The sequence below is a fragment of the Notechis scutatus genome, chromosome 2 (assembly GCF_049901735.1).
Source record: "Notechis scutatus isolate UNSWTSFEM ecotype Mainland chromosome 2, rNotScu1.2, whole genome shotgun sequence".
NCBI classification, from domain to species: Eukaryota; Metazoa; Chordata; class Lepidosauria; order Squamata; family Elapidae; genus Notechis; species Notechis scutatus.
Window position 1 is genome coordinate 205,384,490 of NC_142010.1, and position 21,573 is coordinate 205,406,062.

Below are 21,573 nucleotides of genomic sequence, written 5' to 3' on the forward strand. Positions count from 1 at the left end.
TCAAAGAATGAGGTCAGCAGTTTTATATGACCAGAAAGAACTATGCGTGTAGAAAAGAGTTTATTAATTTTATTAAAAATTAAATGTTACCATTACAATATATACAGATTTCAGAATGATATTTTTATCAACATGTTTTCCATGTTGCCGAAATAATGTACAAAATGCCCTTGGAAAATATTTTGAAGGTTAAAAAGAAAAAGACTGCTTAAATATTATTAAGATAAATCATTTAACATTTTTTAAAAACAGAAATTTGACAAAGTTCTATTGCAATACACAATAATTAAAAAAAAACTTTTATTTAAAAAACATTTTTCTTTTTTTTCTTTTCCTTTCTATTAATAATTCTTTTCTTTTTCTCTTTGTTCCTCTTTATTAATAAAAGGAAAATAAAAGATCAAAGTTATCTATTGATGCATGGCAATTTCCATGTATTTATTCATGAAATAACAGAATAGATACTATGATCTACCAAAATCTCCATTGCAATGTTTTTCAAATTCAACAACTTGAAATTATGTGGACTTCAGTTCCCAGAATTCCCCAGCCAACATGCAGTCTGGCTCTGGAATTCTGGGAGTTTAAGTCTTCACAATTTAAAGTACTTCTTTGAATGAGGGAATTGTCCTTTTACCTCTTAAATACGCCTTGGTTTCAGAGGTGGTATTCAGCAGGTTCTGACCAGTTCTGGAGAACTGGTAGCGGAAATTTTGAGTAGTTCAGAGAACAGGCAAATACCACCTCTGACTGGCCCTGCTGCCATCTATTCTCTGCCTCCCGAGTCCCAGCTGATCGGCTGGATCTTCTTTTATTGCCCTGGACAGGAGAATGGAGCTGGAAAGAGTTAGTAGGGCGGGGAGGGAATGGGATTTTGCAGTAACCTTCCCCCAGGCATGGGGAGGGAATTGAGATTTTGCAGTATCCTTCCCCTGGAGTGGGGTGGGAATGGAGATTTTACAGTATCCTTCCCCTGCCATACCCACCAAGCCACGCCAACAGAACCGGTAGTAAAAAAATTTGAATCCCACCACTGCTTGGTTTGCCATCTTTTCAAGAAGCCCTTATTAGACCCCTCTATGCAAGACAACTTTCATTCAGTATTTAACCTCTCCTTTTGGGGGAAGGTGATTGAGAAGGTGATTAGATTGTAGTTTCAGTGAATCGTGGATGAAATGAATTATCCTTTTCAGTCAGGATTCAGATCCAGTTATGGGATAGTAATGGCACTGGTTGTACTTTTGGAAGAACTCTAGCTGGTATGATGAGGGTTGTGCTTCTAGCCTTGCTTTTTTGTAAGACTGGCAGCAATACAAATTGATAAATATATAAAAATAACTGAAACAGAGCATATTTATTTAATTATATGGGTTAGTATTACCCCTGCATTTCCTTAAGAATCTGGCAGAACAAATTCTAATAGCAAAAACTGTATTTTCTTTTATAGATCATATAATAGTACTTAAATTGATATTTTGTTGATATTGTAGCAACAAAAGTACCTTTGTGCCTATAAATTTCATTAATTTATACCCATGACCATGCATTTTTGAATGGTGGTGGTGATGGGAAGCTGATTTTCAAGTGGAACTGGTTTTCCTTGATTAATATCTGAATGAAAATATTCCCAGTTTTTAAAAATTATATACTTTATATAATTTACATACAGTACATAGCTATATTATAAACAGTGCATAACTCTTAAAGTAAATAACAACTCAATTCTGGGAAAGAAGAAGGGGTAGGAAAGAAAGTCAAGATAGCCCTGATTTGATTTTGTTGGCACAAGAGGGCCTAGACGGAAACTCTGGCAAGATTTTAAAATTCTGTTATTATATCCTATAACACCAAAGCGGAGTTCAATTAGTTTGTTAGTTGCTTGTTTTCTGACTTGGATTTGGAAATAAGCTCCATATATGGAAAAGAAGCAGCTTCATTCTGATCTTAATTCTTAGGATCACATTAAAATAACAATCTTATCTCAGTAGAACAAAACAGGGATTTTGATCGGTATCTAAACAGGTGTAAATTAAGCAAACGTAGAGTCACTTTAAATAATTATTGAATATTTCTCTGATGGGTTCAAATTGAATTAATGTGATGGAACCTGTCTCCATCTTATCCCATCACAGGCTGCATTTTAACCAAGTTTAGTGGCTTGTTGCATCAACGCGATCCAAGCTGGGAATTGGTGCAAACCAGACCTTTTAACCTACGATGTGTTGTCAAGTTATTTCCATAAATCCAAGATGGAAGTCATTTCAGATTCAAATGTCTTTTAAAATCTTAAATGTGAATTGTGATATATAGTGTGTGCAAGTTTTTTTTTCTCCTTACAAATATATCAACATGTCCTTCATCAACAACATTATGAAAATAGAGGGTGCAGATGGCTATCACTCCAGTTTAAATGAAAACAAGTTTTTTCCCCTTGTCTATGTTAGCAACAAGATCACCCCATTTCCATCTTGTCTTTTCTGTTCATTCACCATGAATTTGAATTCTATGAAACAGCTTAAGATAATGGAGTGACCAAGCTGCAATTAACCTTGGATGGGCCCAGCAGTTGGCAACATTGGTGCAAGGACCTTAAACCGCTGTTAGATTTTGGGAAGACCTCTGAAGAACTGTTGCCACTGTTTGATAAAAAAAAAAAAGAGAATGATTTTTTAAAATAATAATAATATGAATAAAATTACTTATCATACTTAACATTTCATCAGTGGATTACAACATTATTATAAACTGTAAAACAGAAAATGCAATGGATAAAATGTCCATTATGAATAATATTTTCAAAATGTTCTTGCACAACTAACAGCTTGTGTCATTGGCAATGAATTGATATGATTATTTCAGACTAGCTAGAACAGAACAATAAATTTAGCAAATGTAACAAAACTCGCCAGATTTCTTTGAGAGGTTCCCATTCTCCCTAAATTAGCATTTGGCCAGTGGGAAAAATTCTGTGCATGCAAAAGCCTTTGTTTGTTCATTAGCCTCCTACTTAATTAGAGTAAGGTTGCTTAAAATAAGGATATTAACTGGAAAAAAGAAAAGGTATAAACTGCATTTTTCACTAATCATAGATCTATAAGATTTCCAAATATAGATACTAGGCAAGAGAATTCTTAATGTATTGCAAATGCATCAATGAAGATAAAAATTTACCATAAATCTTCAAAAACTATACAAACTAAGACAAAGGTGTTCAAATATAAATTACTGTGTCTTGAACAGTAGAGAAGTAGAGAAGCATTTTTTTTAAAAAAACCAGCCTTTTATAACCCTTAAAAAAAGCTATCACCAGGAACTTCTGAAATATTATTATGCCATATTTTTATATATTATAGTTCATTTCACATACAGTGTTCTTGGAGTATCTACTGTCAATAAGCAGTTTGACTTCATACATGATCTCTATGGCGCGAGATTCTGATCTAATTACCTGGTAAAGAGGTTTAAACAGCAAGCAACTATTTCTGTGCTATTGTCATTTGCACTGAAGTTGCTTTGTAATAACGTTGTACATGGATTTTCAGATAGTATACCTGAAAAAGGGTCAGAAAAGATATTTGTATTAAGAAATGATACCTCTGGATTATGGCAACAAATTCACTGAGACACTGACTTGTACTTCATTTCTGTTTTTCATAAGGTTGTTCGATTTAAGAACTTTGTTTTATAAGTTTCTTAACCCAATTTTTGATAGTTGCTTTGCCTTCCATTTCCTCCCTTCCATTTAAGGAAGATAATTCCTGGAAGAGGCTCCTAGAGCAGGGGTCGCCAACCTTTTGGACCTCAGAGACCACCAAACTCATAATTTTAGATCCCAGGGACCACTAACTGGTTCTGTGGGCATGGCCTAATTTGTGGGTGTGGCTTGGTGGTCATGTGACTGGCTGGGCATGGCTTGTATGTAAATATTATAAATATTTATATAAATATTGATTTTTTTTATAAAAAAGAGCAACTTTTATCCAAAATCAGGCAAAGCAGGCAGATTGAGTTGCTCACAGAATCACAGATTTATTCAGTGATCTATCTATCTGCCATCGGCTAGCTCAGTCTGTCACATAAAATGTGCTTGCAAGCAAAGTCACAAAATTAACTCACAACACACCATGCATGTAAATATTGAATTTTTATTTTTTTAAAAAGAGCAACTTTTACCCAAAATCAGGCAAAGCAGGCAAATTGAGTTGCTCACAGAATCATTCAGTGATCTATCTATCTGCCATCAGCAAGCTCAGTCTCTCAAATTTGCTTGCTGTGAGTCTGTACTGAATTTGCTTGCAAGCAAACCTTCAGTCCTAAGGGAGGTTCAGCTGTGCTCAGTCGAAGATCTAAAGACTAGCTAGAAAGCAAGAAATCCATCCATTTCCTGCTTCCTAGCTAATCTAAATCTCCCGGCACAGCAGAACAGATGATGGTCGGAAAAAGGAAAAATAGCAATTTAGCAGGCAACTTTACTGGGTAAGGAGCGAGTGGGCGGGGAGGTTTCCCGCGGGCCATGTGGGCGGTGCAACCTTGTGTTTCTGTGCAGCCTGGATTAATTGCTTTGTGGGGGTGCTCTGGGAGTGAGATTTCTCTGTGGCCCACCAAAATTTTCTCACAGCCCACCGGTTGGCAACCACTGTCCTAGAAGATTCAGAGCCTTTCACACAGAGGGGATGCACTGATCTGCACTATGATGCCATAATAATATGGGGCACATGTAGGATTTGGGAAACGGCACCAAATAAGAACCATAGCTTTGTAGCATTTCTTCTGGAACAGCAGTTCTCCCACAAGTGAGAACTTTTAACTATCTCTGCTTTCCAGAATCTCCTCCCTGCTTCTTAAATCGAAGGTTCTTCTATAGCGTCACAATTTTCTCCAGTTTTTGAAGGATGACTTAGTTGCTTCCGCCATCAGCAACTTTTTGAAGACAGAAAGATGAAACACCAGCTGCATTCCATGGTTAAATGGAAAGATGGAGCAGAGCACTTGCATAGAGAAGAAAATTGTGGCAGAGACTATAAGGGAAGAGGCTGAGGTCTATGTAGAAAGATCTTCAAAAGGCTTCTGGGAGATGATAGAAGGGAAAGTTCCTCCCTTCAACTTTTTTCTCTCCAAATCTAAGCTATTATAATTGCTATCAAATCAACAGTTAATCAGGAATTTTTCTTCTTTCTATTTAAAATCAAATAATGATATCACTGAAGCACAATTATATCAAATTTAAGTCTTTCTAGAAACTCCACTGGTTTCAGTGGGGGAGTTCAATTTCCCCCGTGAGGCATAAAAGACCTGGATCATGTCAAACATAACATGTGAAATGGTGGCATGTAATGTTACAATACCTGCAACACAAGCTGTCATGAAGCAGGCCACAGTGCCAGCAATCATGGCCCTGAAGGCTCCTCCCGCAATGTCTCTCTTCCTGGAGGGAGCCAAGGATGCTGGAGACATGAATAGAAGGAAAAAAAACAACAAGTGAGCAATATGTAATGTTGAGACATTCGGGGCTTTTCTAACCCTTTTATAATCTCTGGAACAGCTTCAGTAAAGATTCTTGCTACTTAGGATAGATGCGGTTTAGATAACCATAAATGATATTGGTAATATCTTTTCAAATGAAAGTTCACTTGATAAAATCATGCAGAATTTATTTCTCTGTCCCTGAATCTATATAGGTTTTCCTTGCCTTTAATTCCCATTACCAAATTAATACAATAATTAGTCAACTTCTCATAAATATTATATAGTATATTGACATAATAGAAAGTACATTTCTGTCTGTGTTCCTTTGGCCTCTTCAAAGTCTGTGCAATTGCCTTCCATTCATCTCCTTTAAAAGTGATATGGTACTCTTTATTTACTAACAAGCTGTCAGCCTTGGAAGCCATATTAGCCTGAGAAGCTTCTATAGTGTCACATTCACATTGGGAAAATGGGAGGGGGGCATTCATAGAGTGGGGATAGTTAGCCATAATAGCATTCTTCTTCCCCAGTCAAGGTCATGTCACCCTGCACCTGGAGAAGGAATGGTTGGAGAAGTGTCTTCAGTGGGACTGATGCCTATTGGGTCATGTGTTGGACTGATGCATGCAGGGGATGGGATTTTGACCTTTCAATTACTAAGAGAAAACTGGAAGCTTCAGATTCAAGTTTTCCCAGATTGTTCTGACCCAAACCTTGTTCCAAGTAAACAAACACCAAATAGCGATAAAAGGAAAACCTTCTAATGCTTCTCTGCGAATTCCATTAATTCACGCTTAAAAGGCTATTAAAACTAATTGTCCCTGATAAGAACGAGACTTGCCAAGGTTGTGCAAGGCTGCCAAAAGCACGAGATTAAGTTGCCAAGAAATATTCCAAACAAAAAGTCTTCAAATGCAAACCAAGATAGTCTGAACTTCTACAAGGCTTGAAGTGCAAGAACTTCTTTACTTCCTGCAAAGAATATCCATCTCTCAGGCTGGCTTTTATCTCTTAAGGGAGGGGCCATTACTTTGCAACCTTACTTTCAAGTTGCCCGTACTGCTGCAGCTGCTCTTTCCTACGAGCAGCCCTGCACCCACACTTACTGGGCACAGGCTCCTCGGGGTTCTCTGCATCACTGCTGCCAGCCTCCACAATCACTCCACTCCCTGATGGTCCTGGCCTCATCCTTACATCACACGCAGGCTCCTCATCTGAGTCCTTGCTCTCTGAGACCTCAGCCATCCGCACCTGCTGCCGGCGAACCACAACACAGATGTGCCAGTATGATTGTCAAATAAAATGGAACTTTGAAAAAATGCCTGTCTCTGAGTTTTGTGGGTTGGAGTTCATTTGCTGGAACACTCCCCTCTTTTAGTTCCCTGATATGTATAAACGAGTATGAATATCTACAGTTTTGTTTGAGGGTACCATTCTGAATGTTTCATGGCATTTCCAGCTAATCAGTCTTCTTATCCCAAAATCCTTCCAATTTCAATCTTTAGTCTGGTTGGCATTATCCTGATATTTGAATGTTTCAAATTATTTTGGCATTAAGGCATTATGAGGATGGAGTGTGTTTATCAGACTCCTTTTCAAACTTGCAGGATGGTAACCAGGGTTAGCAATCAAGAGGCAGGGTGAACCAATTCCCTCTCTAATATTTCCCCATGGTGCCTATGCTTTAAGGTTCACCACTGCCAAACAACATTTCTCTATTTGTAGAAAAGTTAGCATTTATTCAATTATGACAGCAGACATAAGATGGCCATATACTTGTGTCAATATCTTCTTGAAAGATCTGTGCCCTTGCCCAGTTTGGAAGAGCTGAAATATGCTTATTTTTCAATGCTAGCTATGATCGATAGGATTGTACCTATAGTCACTTAGTTGTAAGACAATATCTTGCCAGCTCTTGAACTTAACCTGAAGTATTTTTGAAATATTTTGCAGCTGATGCTAATTGGAACTGCTTTTGAATGTTTTCTTTCACAGGGTTGTAAATTTATGAGAAAGAAAAATAGGGCCATCTCTAAAACTTCATCGCTCATCCTCCATAAATTCTACTATCCATGTTATGAGAGAATATAAAGTGAAATCTCATGTGGAAGAAACACTGAGAAAGGCAATGGAAAAGAGTCTTTTGAACATCCTGAACTTTCAGAAAGTGAAGATATAATACAGATCTTTGCCCCCAGTACAGATAAGAATGAGATAATGAAGATCTGCATAGGCTGGGCAAAGCTACACTTTTGAGAGAATACTCAAAAAGCTTTGAACTGTCTTGGAGGAGCTCATGTGAGGCAGCAGATTTGCTGTTGAAATGGGACACATCCCATTCTTACTTGTAAAGCAATTCAAATATTATGAAATATAATCTTCCAAATAATACCAACTCTAGATAAACATGGACACTATTTTCCAGTGTCCAATCTTATCTAGGCAATGGCTGTTGCTGCTCTGCAGATCTGAAATGCTTTAGATGCTGAATTTACAAAATACTGATTGACCCCAAGAGAGACTAAAAACACAGGCTTAAGACTAATTTATTTTTTTTAAAGATTGAGGTGCATTTTAATAAGAGTTCCTCAGCCTCAAAGCACTAATATTAGATCAACCAATCATCTTGATACATAATTATATTAAATGTTAACTCTGGAATCATTTACTTCTGCTAGATAATATACAAAGCAGAATATTTTGAATATTATCCAGACTGAAACTATTTCAATATTTATTTCAATTTTCATCTGAAATGGATACAATTACATATACACAAGAGAAACTTGCTTAATTCTGGAGCAAATCTGCTAATTTTGGACCAATCCGGATGATAACAGAGGTTTGTCCAAGGTTACAAACCTCTGTTAGAGGCAGGTTAATGAGTTTTTGTGCATCAAAGTGTTTGAATGGCTCTGTTATCCATAAAACACAAGAGTTTTATGCTTGGAATGCTTTTGCAGTGCTGAAAAAGTCAGTAATTTTTATTACTCTACCATCTCCAAAGGTGAAGGGTGAACAATTGTTCATCACAGCAAAAGATCTTGTTTTAAAAATAGACACTAGTTTTTCAAATTGCTCTGTATGTGGTAAATGCAAAGGATCAGGATCATACATGAAGTTGCAATTCAAAAACGATATACTGCTGAAGTCTATACACAAGTGTCTAGTCAACTAAAGCTCAATACTATATTGGCGCCCAATAGAGGTCAACAGAATTCAAGAGGGGTTGGATTTAGACCATTTGTGGCAAGGTAATGATTCTAAGTTGATGATGCGCAACTCTGCCCCAGCACTGCCTGTTCTTCTCTAAAAAGAAGTATACATGATTCTTACATAGTGCTCCAAGTATCATGCCCACTGAACCAAAATTTGCAAATCCACAAAGCGCGTAAGTGGCAATTGTTTCAGATCGTATCTGAAATAAAGCAAATAGAAGACCAATTACTTCCTCTTTATAGAAAGAGATTGGCTAAAATAGTTTTTAGTTTCTGGCTAATGGCATTTGAACATACAATAATGATATAATGTCTGTGTATGGTTTTGGAATGAGAATAAATTTGGACTTTCTCCATGCCCCCCCTTCCCCACTATAAAGAATTGCATATTAGAAGAAACCAGAAATAGAATATTTTCATACCCTTTATATATTTATCACATAGAGTATTTGGTTCCCATGACTAGATTTATACATACACACACTAAGTTTTTTTTGTATCATGTTGATGGTTTCCTGATAAGTGGCTAGAATTTCTCAAAATGTAGCTAATTTCAACACTGGCATGTCTGAATCCATTAGCAAACAAATGTAATATTTAATTGCCAAGGGCTATTTCAGATCTGCCAGCTATTTTGTGTCAAAAACATTTCTTAGTAGAAAATGGAACATGTGCATAGTGTGTCAATTCTAAGCATGCACACATTTGAATTTTGTGCAAAACTGATGTCACTTTGCATATGGTTTTCAAGAATGAGTAGGTTTAGTAGTATATATGATATCTTAAAGACAAAAAAATATTAAAAAATGAAACTATTTGAGAGAATCACAGCTTCCCTTATTGAACAGATTTGCATTATCCTGTGGTCATGTGTAAAAAGACAAGTTTTTCAAACAATAAAGTGCAAAATATGTTCCTGAATATTTCCTCCAATTAGACCACACAACTATCACGATTATGGAAAAATTATTAAGAATGAAATTCCTAATGGACTAGAACTTAGATTAAGCAGGGCAGGTTTAATGGTCTAGCAATTGTATTCCTACAAAGTATTAAACTTGGTTAGGGTTGGTTTTTGTGTGGTGGGGGGACAACTAATATGTTGTATCCCAGGCCATTTACTGATTCAATATACTGTGTGAATCCACAACATGAGTGAATATAGTAGTCAGGTTTTGTTTTGTAAACATAATAAATATTTTAGTTTCATTATTTCCCCCCCAAAACTTATTATAAAATCCATATCACAAAAGCTGTATTGCTAATAGCAAATTTGCTTCCCCCCAATGAATTCATCTAAAAGTGTCATCTTAATTGAAGGACAGCAGATATGTGAGAGCAAATTCTCACTTCTCTTTCCTGCTGTTCTCAATGTGTCAGCTGAATACACAGTAGTAGAACTGGAGCCTTAGTGATTTGGTCTCTTCATACTTCCACCACTACCTCAGAAAGTTTTAAGTTGACCCATGATCTGCACTTCCCTCCAACTTAAACCAGAGAGATGTCATTCATAGCAGTTAATGTACCCTCCTAATTGATTATAATTGATTAGACTGTCTACTATTGACTTCACCCCTTTCCTAAGAGGTCTGTAGGGGGTGTGCATAAGCGCACCAATGTTCCTACTGTCCCAGTCCTATTGTTTCTTTTTTAAATTTTTCTTATATGTATCCATTTCATGTACTCATAACTATGTTTATACTTATACCTGTTATCTTATAATCGCTTGACAAAATAAATAAATAAACAAACAAACAAACAAACAAACAAACAAACAAACAAACAAACAAATAAATAAATAAATAAATCAGGATGCACAAACTGATATATAACTAGAGCTTATTTGGGGTGTTATTCATAAAGAGTTTGGGTAGCTGGAAAGTCACCTCTCCTCTATTAATTAAAGGGACTTAAAACTTGGTAGAGGGAATTGGAGGGCCTAGGATCTGATAGAAAACTAAAAACTAAAGATCCTACCTGTGGTAAAACTGCCTATTCCTAACACTTTAGAGCAACAGAGATTCTGCTAGAAAACTGGTTTCATTCAATGTGTTCCCTTCTTGCACTTTAGCTGCAATGAAAATTAATTAGCTTAGCTGATGAACTGGTGATGTGAGATTGTACGAACATGAATTCCTGATTATATTTGCAGCTTTGCAGAAGCTTCTGAAAAAAAAAATCATTCAATAATCTCCCCCATCACTAATTTATAACACATTATGTATTATCAGGAAAACACATTTGCAACTTGTAGTTCATGCTGCATGCAGCCAAATTTTACTACACATAGCTAGATTTACTTTTAAACCTCAGTAAAACTTTCCAGTCGTGAAAAATCCTTTCACCTAGTTTAAATTTCAAAGATCTTCTTTCTATTTTTGAATTAGGAAATAAAAACACATGTCTTTGGTCTCCTGTTTTGGCACAACACAGATCCAAGAACTGAAGTTACAATTTTATCCATAACTATTGAAGATGTCTAATGTAAATTCCCAGAAAAGACTATTCTGATGCCCTTAAACCAAATATGAAAATTTCCCATTCCTTGCCAATGTTACTTTTAAAGTACTGTAAAAAATTAGGTCTAAGGCAAAGCTGATTTATCTCATTCCTTGTTTACAATGGTTCTCAAAAAGAACATTAGGTTCCCTCCAATATTGTGTCTTATTGATTACTAATAAATCAGAATTCTCCTTCTCTTTGACCTCTACTCTGCTTCAGTGCTAAAGTCATACACCAATGTTCATTTGGTTGATAGATAACATTATTAAATACAACCAAGGCATAACTTGGATTATGAACCACAAGAAAATGATATTACAAAAATATTTATATCAATTATGGCTTCACATCCATAGGAACACATACCTAACTTAGTCACTTAATCACTTAGTCATTCAGAAATATGGTCTAGGAAAGTTGACTGAACAAAAATCTATGAAGTATTAGATCTATTGAAAAGAGTTGTACAGGAATACTTACACTTAAGTACTGTTTCATACCATTGATGTACATTTGTCCTCCCTTCTTGCGTAGTTTAATCAAGTTTGCAAGGTGTTCATAAGCCACAAATTCATTGAAGAAAGTCTTGTAACCAAGGAGCCCACCAACAATAAAGCTGTCTTCCCAATCTACTCCCATCATAAAAGAAAATGGCATGAACAGATATGAACAGATTATCTATAAGGGAGAAAACAAGAACAAAGAGAAATATGAGCTATAAACCTTACTGAGTGCCTATTGACATTGATCACACAAGCAAGTTCTTGGAGCAGGGTAGTAGAGGCAATAAATACAGTATGCCTAAAATGTATTGTTATCAGCTAAAACTTTTATCTAACAATGCACTCTCAAGGTTAAAAAGTCTATTTATTATGGACACCACATCTTTAATCCAGAAAGAGGAAAAAATATAATTGAAATAAAAAAAATAAAACCCTTTAAATGGCCCTAGGAATTGGTTTAGATCCAAGAATAACATAAAACTGTCTCCTATTTTCAGGAGATTGATGATTGAATCTGCAAAATTATACATTGAGTGGAGAGAATGAATAGGAAAACATTATTACATCAATATTATATCACAAGAATACTACTCGCAAGATCATCAAATTAAAAGGATTGCCAGAAAGTCAAACTACACTGTGGAATTCTACATCTCGAACAGAGTTAGTTGTTTTACCCAAAATAGTGAAAGAGATCCCAATTTAGAGGGAAAAAACTTAATTCTTTCCTACCAATTTAGTTTAACTCTACATTAATTTAGTCATTCCTATGCTAACGGAGAGTGGTACAGTGGCCTAAAGGCGGAGCTCTCTCCTCACAATCAGGAGGGTTTGAGTTTGATCCTATCTAGAGAAAGATATTTCTCTCTCTCTGGGCACAATGAAAATATATCTGTTGAACAAAACTCTACATCGGAGACAGAAAGGGCATCCGGCCAGTAAAACACTCTGTTAACTCCATTCAGTTGCCCAGACTCCACCCTGCAAGGGATTATGGGGTCGTTAAAAGAAGATGATGATGATAATTCCCATGCTAAAGTCTTTTGTTTCTTGCCTGAGACAATTGTGAAAAAGACACCAGATAAGTGTTAATGGTGGGTACAGTTCTTAGAGCCGTGATGGTGAACCTATGGCACATGTGCCACAGGGTGGCACGCAGAGCCATTTGTGCGGGCACGCAAGCCCCAGGCAAAGTTACCTCACTGCGCATGCATGTGCATCCCAGCTGATTTTTGGCCTCTTTGAGGCTTTTTTTGGCCTCCCAGAAGCTCAAGGGAAGCCTCTGCAGCCTTTGGGGGCCAAAATCCACACTCGTTTCATCACTTCCTGTATTTCTGGAAATACCGGAAGTGATGAAACGGGCCTATTTTACGGCCTCCAAAGGCTGCAGAGGCTTCCCTTGAGCTCCTGGAAGGCTGAAAAGGCCTCAAACGGGCCAAAAATCAGCTGGGAGGCGCAGTGCAGGTAAGGGGGGGGAAATCACGCATGCATGTGCAGGGGCCCTGGGGCACATTTCCTTCTGGGTGCTGGCACGCGAGCATGTGTACACGAGCAATTTTTGGCACAAGAGCCCAAAAAGGTTAGCCACCACTGTCTTAGAGCATCCACTGTTGAACTTTTATCCTATTGATAGGATGGCGTTAGAATAATAGATGGGATGTACAATTGCCTGGGACAGTACAACCTCATCCATCACCAAAGATGGTACCAAAATACCATCCAAAGTGTCACTCAAAGCTATTCTATCTTGCCAGGGCTCAATTTTAATGCATTGCTCCCTATCCAGATCTCCACAAACTCTAAGCACTGAGAAAGGGCAGTCATAGCATTGCTTATGTAGTGTATTTAAATAGAGACTTCTAGGACGATGTTCCTATTGGTTAGCAGAAGCAATGATACGATTGGTTAGTAACGTTAGTATCTGATTGGCCGCCTATAAGCGGCGGGAAGTTTAACTAAATGTCATTGGTTGCGAGCCGTGGAGCAGCCGCTATAAAAGGGCTCCTGCGGTTCGACTGCAGTTGAAGTTACTGTTTATTATTTAAAGAGCTGAAGTCAACTCCGGTCTGCGAGTCTCTTTACTGGTGACAGAACAGCTTAACTCTCCACATTCTCGAAACCTCAAAATCTGCTTCAGTAGATTGAAGGAATTATTTTCTTTCAGATTGGCTAAAAGGAAATACCCACTGAATTCCTTCATCTCCTTTTGCTCAAAGGTAAAATGATTTGATATTTCTGAGCCACTGGGGGAAAAAATTATTCTGGGCTGTTCAATAAGCATTAAAAACTTACGCAGGAGAATAAAATCTGTAACATGGCTTGGGATGGGAGATGAGGGTTCAAGTCTCTTTCTATCCTACTTGGAGTCTCTGGATTGGAGTGGAACATACTTTTTCAAATAAATGTTCAAAGTGAGGCAGGAAGGCTGGAAGGAGCCATGTTTTAACTAATTAGGATCTCTTTGCCTATCAGGCAATTGGGGCCACTCTCAACTAGGTTGAATATTATGCCCCAAAAGTATCTGTGTTCCCTTTATGCTCCATTAGAAAGCAGGAAAAAAATCTCTCTTGGGAAACTGTCCAGGCCAGCTGTATCTCTTTTGTTTACTGCATTAATAACCTCCTCACTGAGTGCTTTTATAAATGGTCTCTTGTAGCTAGATAGATGAAGCTTCATTAGATTGTTAAGCAATCCATTACTCTTTTCTTTAACTGCATCAGGACTGTGGCTGCTTCCAAGGTAAGCATCTGCATGTAGCTAGCCATATTTTTCTTCTATGCTTAAAGTGGTATTCTTTTTGATCTCGATGGGAATTGAACCCCCCCCTTTCCTTTCTGCCATTCTAAATGTTGTTTTTCTCACCCATTTTATCATTTCCATGGTACCATATGTTACATTAAGTGGAAGCACTTTAATGCAGAAGGTTCTGCATTCAGGCATGCCCTAATAATACATAAATAATTGGCTCAACCTGTAATGAATTAATTCTGCCCTTTTCGTCCATGTGATCATTTCCCCTATTTATTTATTTATAGTTGCATCTTAGACCCATCTGCTCATAGTACACAGTTAAAGCAGGGAGAGACATCCAGTTCTCTTCCCTTGCTTTCCATCTGATCATTTCTTGCTCATTGTGAATATGTTAACTGATTGTAGATTAATCAACAGTTTTTGCTGAAGTGGGAATCTTTTTTTTCTAGGCTTGTTTAACAGAAGTACACCTGTACTTCTGTTACTTTCATGGCTTTTGAGATATTATATGGGGCTCAAAGGTGGGGTCAAGTTTTATTTCATGTATGTGTAAATTTCATTATAATTCCATTCTGTTTATATATTTAAGATTGGTATCCTTATGTGACTTAGAAAAGCTAAGTTTGGTAGCAACATTTCCGTAAGCTTAATCATAATAATGATTACATCAAATGATGGTATACACCTGTGGAAGTTACCGGGATGTGACTTTGAAGCCTCAAGTTGTGGACCCAATTTTCATACAAATGATCTGGGGATATTAACCTAACAGCAGATACATAGAAGTAGTGCCTTTATCTGTAAAATGCAAGATACACAATTTGTGTGACTTATTTGTCAAGACCACCTGGATACAAGCAGGATTTTTTTCTTTCAGATGTACAGTTGATCTTTGACTTACAACAACTTGTTTAGTGACTGTTCAAAGTTACAATGGCACTGAAAAAAGTGACTTGTGACTGTTTTTCAAACTTAGGACCGTTGCAGCATCCCCATGGTCACGTGATCAGAATTTGGATGCTTGGCACTTGTCATGTATTTATGATGGATGCAGTGTCTGCAGGTCATGTGATCACCTTTTGTGAAATTCTGACAAGCAAAGCCAATGGGAGAGCCAGATTCAACCACGTTAACAACGGCAGTGATTTGCTTAACAACTATGGCAAGAAAGATCATAAAACGGGGCAAAGCTCACTTAAAAACTGCCTCGCTTAGCAACAGAAATTCTGGGCTCCATTGAGTTCATACGTTGGGGACTCCATGTATGCAGGAGTGGGATTCAAAAAACCCAACAACCGGTTCTCTGCCCAGTTGCTGGGTGGGCGTGGTCATGGTGGGCATGGAACTTCTGGGAAGGCCAATTTTCGCCTTCCCTGAGTCTGGAGGCTTCCCTTGGGCCTCTGGGAGGGAGAAATCAGTCTCCCCCGGGCTCCGGAGGCTCTCCGGAAGCTGGAAACATGCTGGCTTCCAGACTTCCAGAACTTTCGGGAGGGCCATTTTTCACTTTCCCAGAGCCTTCGTGTGGACCCTGCGTTTACCTGCATCCAAAATGGGCTGTGTGGAGACTCCTGGGAGGAGTGGGGTGGGGTGGGCGGGGCCAGCTGGTCGGTTCAACTACCAGTTTGGCAAACCAGATGTAAATTTAACATCCGGTTCGCCTGAACCAGCCTGAACCGGCTGAATACCACCCCTGCCTGTATATATGTCTATGCACACACACACACACACACACACCTTATTCAGGTCCCATTCATTATTTAGATCTCAGCAGTAGAAAATTAAAACACAAACCAAATGCAAACCCACTACATGATTTTTGGCATGTAAATGGCACGAAGTAGCCATTTACTTCCATGTATTTTGGGCACTGAACTCCTTACCAGTAGTTTAGTTTGTATAACATGTTAATTAATCATTGTGCCTGATTTGGTTTTGGTGCTTTATCTATTCCCTTCAGCTGCCCCTCCTTCCTGGGCCCATGTAAGGAAATCCAGAATTAGTCACACTGAAGTACAGACATCTTTCTATCTCTTGCACAAATATTCTATTTTAAAATCACAACAATGTAATTTATTTATTTTTTTGCAGACTCTGTTACAGAAAAGTGCTTGGTCAAATACTTCAGTATTCAGAAGAGTGTCTTCTTCCAATCACTCTTAGCAGACAGTAGATATATCAGTGCAGGGAAACACAAATATTTTAAGGCAGGGTGTCCAGCCTTGACAACTTTAAGACTTGTGGATTTCAACTTCCAGAATTCCTCAGCCAGCCATGCTGAGAGTCGAAGTCCGTATGTCTTAAAGTTGCCAAGGTTGTCCACCCCTATCTTAAGGCATAACCTACAATTTCATATATTCTCTTAATAGTAGGCTGAAGTGAGGTCAAGGCTGCATCTCCCACATGCCTCTTGCTTGAGCTAACAGCTAATAGGACAATACCTCAAAGCTCAGTTGTGGGTAGTCGAACATGTTCCCCAGCCAAGACAGGACTGCATTAAAAAAGGCCAGCAAAGCAAGGAAGGCAATCAGATTCACAGCAATGTTGGCTACCAGTGGGATGGCAGCACTGGCACCTTGGCTGGCAGCTTCCAACAGGTTCCTAGCTTCTCTTCAGCAGCAAAAGAAAAGGTACACATTAGTGTGACATTTGTATATGGCTCAAAGTACAAACCCAGACAACCAAACAATCAAAACAATCTTTCCCCTACAATAACAGTATTCATCCTTTTTAAAATATTAGGAAGGCTAGCAACCAGAATAATAGAAGTAATATTTAATATTGTTAATAATTTTTGACACTGATATAGCCTTTTATGAATGCAAAAAGCCCTTATGGGGACTTTAAACAGGAATGCAGATCTTAAACATCCTATATCCTTCACTTGATCCTACAGTGAAAGGAACAGAATAAATAACTTCAAACAGCTGTTAATTAACGTTAATTAATAATTGATTATCATTATTATGTATTGATGAATTATTTGATCACACTCATTGTCTGTGAATTAGGAAGTGAATCATATTTGTGCTAAGTGAGTTTATGGTTACCAGAGAACTTATTTAAAAGTTCTCAGTTTATGGGAGTTATGAATTTTAATTCTTTCTGACTGATGCTTTGGGTTTTCAAATAGTGACGTGAAAACTTGCAATTCAGCCAGGGGTGGGATTCTACCAGTTCGCACCTATTCGCTAGAACCAGTTGTTAACATTCTAAGCAGTTCGGAGAACCGATTCTTAGAAGAAATTACTGGCCTAATCCTGTAAGGAAGGCAGGAAGGAAACATTCTGGTGTTGCTTACAGAAACTGCCTCTCCATTAACTCTTATTATATTCTTGGTAGGACTAGACTTTCTATCTCTGGAACTTCTCTGGAGTTTTTCCCCTTCCTTTGCTGGTACTTTGCTTGTGTGGAGTGACCATTCAAAGTTACAATGGCACTGAAAAAAGTGACGTATGACCATTTTTCACACTTACGACTGTTGCAGCACCCCCACAGTCATGAAAGTCCAGACAAGGAGATATGTGCCTCGATGTGAGTGATATTGAGTTGGCCACACCCAGCCAATAACATGACCACAAGTCACATTTACCCAGTCACATGACCACCAAGCCACGCCCACCAACTAAGCCATGCCCAGAGAACCGGTTGTTAACAATTTTGAATCCCACCCCTGAATTCACCAGCTGCTCTTTTTTCTTCTTACAGTCGGGGAATAATGGGAATAAATTTCAGTTGATATTTGAACTGTCTGAGGCACAGGATCTTGTTGGCATGGAAATGATGGCAATATTACCAGTTCTTTTCATTACAGATGACTTTGCTGAAATCAATCAAAAGCGAATTTGTGTTCCCCAGGTATGTTTCTTCTAGTTTCAATTAACCGTATTGTCCATAGATGAACTCTATGGAGTCCAGCAGCCATGAAAATATAATATGAATATATAAATTGCTTACCCTTTTTCCATTTTTGTATCCTGTTGGGCATTTATCTGGGGTTTTTCAGTCTCAGGCCAGAAGAGTTTAGCAACAGCCAAAGCTGCTGGTGCGGACATCACGGAAGCAGTTAATAAATGGGAAGCTGAAACCTGACAAATAAAAACAAATTAGTTTTTACATAAGGACAGTGTTATTCAACCTCAGCCACTTGAAGTCAGTGTAGGCTTTAGTTCCCAAAATTTCCCAGTCAGCAAGCTTTAGGGATGAGTTGAAAAAAAAGTTGTTTTACAAGTTGTAATAAAACATACATTGCTCAAAAAAATAAAGGGAACACAAAAATAAGACATCCTAGATCCAAATGAATGAAATATTCTTATTAAATACTTCGTTCATTACATAGTTGAATGTGCTGACAACAAAATCACACAAAAATTATCAATGGAAATCAAATTTAGCAACCCATGGAGGTCTGAATTTGGAGTTACACTCAAAATTAAAGTGGAAAAAAACACTACAGGCTGATCCAACTTTGATGTAATGTCCTTAAAACAAGTCAAAATGAGGCTCAGTAGTGTGTGTGGCCTCCACGTGCCTGTATGACCCCCCTACAACACCTGGGCATGCCCCTGATGAGGTGGTGGATGGTCTCCTGAGGGATCTCCTCCCACACCTGGACTAAAGCATCCCCCAACTCCTGGACAGTCTGTGGTGCAATGTGGCGTTGGTGGATGGAGTGAGACATGATGTCCCAGATGTGCTTAATTGGATTCAGGTCTGAGGAACGGGCGGGCCAGTCCATAGTATCAATGCCTTCGTCTTGCAGGAACTGCTGACACACTCCAGCCACATGAGGTCTAGCATTGTCTTGCATTAGGAGGAACCCAGGACCAACCGCACCAGCATATGGTCTCACAAGGGGTCTGAGGATCTCATCTCGGCACCTAATGGCAGTCAGGCTACCTCTGGTGAGCACATGGAGGGCTGTGCAGCCCCCTAAAGAAATGCCACCTCACACCATTACTGACCCACTGCCAAAGTAGTCATGCTGGAGGATGTTGCAGGCAGCAGAAAGTTCTCCACAGCATCTCCAGACCCTGTCACGTCTGTCACATGTGCTCAGTGTGAACCTGCTTTCATCTGTGAAGAGCACAGGGTGCCAGTGGTGAATTTGCCAATCTTGGTGTTCTCTGGCAAATGCCAAATGTCCTGCACAGTGTTGGGCTGTAAGCACAACTCCCACCTGTGGACATCGGGCCCTCATACCATCCTCATGGAGTCTGTTTCTGACTGTTTGAGTAGCCACATGCACATTTGTGGCCCACTGGAGGTCATTTTGCAGGGCTCTGGCAGTGCTCCTCCTGTCCCTCCTTGCACAAAGGTGGAGGTAGTGGTCCTGATGCTGGGTTGTTGCCCTCCTATGGCCTCCTCCATGTCTCCTGATGTACTGGCCTGTCTCCTGGTAGCGTCTCCTGCTCTGGACACTATGCTGACAGACACAGCAAACCTTCTTGCCACAGCTCACATTGATGTGGCATCCTGGATGAGCTGCACTACCTGAGCCACTTGTGTGGGTTGTAGACTCCATCTCATGCTACCACTAGAGTGACAGCACTGCCAGCATTCAAAAGTGACCAAACCATCAGTCAGAAAGCATAGGAACTGAGAAGAGGTCTGTGGTCACCACCTGCAGAACCACTCCTTTATTGGGGAGGTCTTGCTAACTGCCTATGCTTTCCACCTATTGTCTATTCCATTTGCACAACAGCATGTGAAATTGATTGTCAATCAGTGTTGCTACCTAAGTGGACAGTTTGATTTCACAGAAGTGTGATTGACTTGGAGTTACATTGTGTTGTTTAAATGTTCCCTTTATTTTTTTGAGCAGTGTATATTGCAATATTGGAATTATATGAATGCATCTCTTCTTCTCACTTATTTCTATATAGCTCCATGTAAAAATGGAGGCCAACAGGTTTTTAAAGGACAGGCAGAGTTTTGTATGAGAAAGGGGAATTTTAACTAAAGAAAGAAGTCTAGAAAAGCTCTGGAAATCATAGACACCCAGAGCAAATTCAGTGGCCACAATGTCAACACTCAGTAGCGAAAAGACATCAACCTGACAGAAGACAGCTGTATCATTAGGGTTAAAGTAGCTTCAGGGAGTGAGGAAAAACAACAACCTAATGAAGCAAAACATCCTTATGAAAACCAATCATGTTTAACAGCACAAACTCCTGAGTACAAGCAAGATAAAATAATCATTATCAATTACTGTGCTTCCATTCTTACCCCAAAGGAAATATATGCTCCTAAAACACTTCCAGCAATAGTGGCAAATCCAGCTGTCATGATAGCATGGAGTTCAGACTTGGTAACATAGGGCAGATATGGCTTTACCATGAGAGGAGACTCCGACTGCAAGGAAGAGAAATCAAATGTGGGTTTTAGTTAAATCAAGTTTTAGTGCTTGATTGTCAGGTGCAAAGGATCAGGATTACATGCTAAGTTGCAACAGATAAGATTCACTATTTAAGCCCATGAATAAGAATCCAGTTAACTAATGGCCAGTGCTAAATTGGTGCTAGATAAGAATCAACAAATTCAAGGAGGGTTGGACTTGGGTCACTTGTGGCAATGTAAGGACTCTTAACTGATGATGTGTTTAACTCCCTCCTTTAGCTCTACCTATTCTTTTCCTACAGATATGATCCAGGACAGTGGTCCCCAATGTTTCCAGCCCTGTGGACTGACAGCAGTGGCGGTGGGGGTGGGAGAGTATGGTGTTGCATATGTACATACCAGTGGTGGGATTCAATTTTTTTTTACTACCGGTTCTGTGTGTCAGGGCTCCAACAAATCCACCCTCATTCAAATCAAAAGTCTCTAGCCGCATCTCAGAGAAAAGTAAATTGGTTTATTAGAAGTTGCCATGTTGGTGTGTGTCTGGGTGCAGCCGATACTAAATCACATCATACATTTCCCCCTTGACCCTGGTCTTCCCCCCACCCCCTGGATGTGACTTCTCCAATGAGACACATCTGTCTCCAGGAGTCATCCATCAGGCTCTCCAATAACCTTCTTATGCTCCAACAACTTTGGGCTACTGAGGTGATTATCTAGGCATTTCAAGAATGCCTTGTTTTCCCCCACTCCTCTTTTCTGGCAGCTAAAAAGACCAAAGAAGTAATCTTTTCAGT

General features: G+C 38.8%; 1 protein-coding gene across 1 annotated transcript in view; it reads right to left on the bottom strand.

Annotated features, from left to right (window-relative positions):
* Nucleotides 1-2,329: 2,329 nt before the first annotated feature.
* SLC28A3 (solute carrier family 28 member 3) overlaps nt 2,330-21,573 on the bottom strand; it is a 53,380-nt gene continuing 34,136 nt past the window's right edge. Inside the window, exons 11-18 of the mRNA XM_026674719.2 lie at nt 20,666-20,791; nt 18,395-18,525; nt 16,879-17,047; nt 11,667-11,864; nt 8,803-8,884; nt 5,346-5,444; nt 3,449-3,551; nt 2,330-2,636 (exon numbers count right to left, since the gene is read on the bottom strand). Of these exons, the coding sequence (XP_026530504.2) occupies nt 2,516-2,636; nt 3,449-3,551; nt 5,346-5,444; nt 8,803-8,884; nt 11,667-11,864; nt 16,879-17,047; nt 18,395-18,525; nt 20,666-20,791 (1,029 nt within the window). The 3' untranslated portion in view covers nt 2,330-2,515. The remainder of the gene's footprint in view (nt 2,637-3,448; nt 3,552-5,345; nt 5,445-8,802; nt 8,885-11,666; nt 11,865-16,878; nt 17,048-18,394; nt 18,526-20,665; nt 20,792-21,573) is intronic.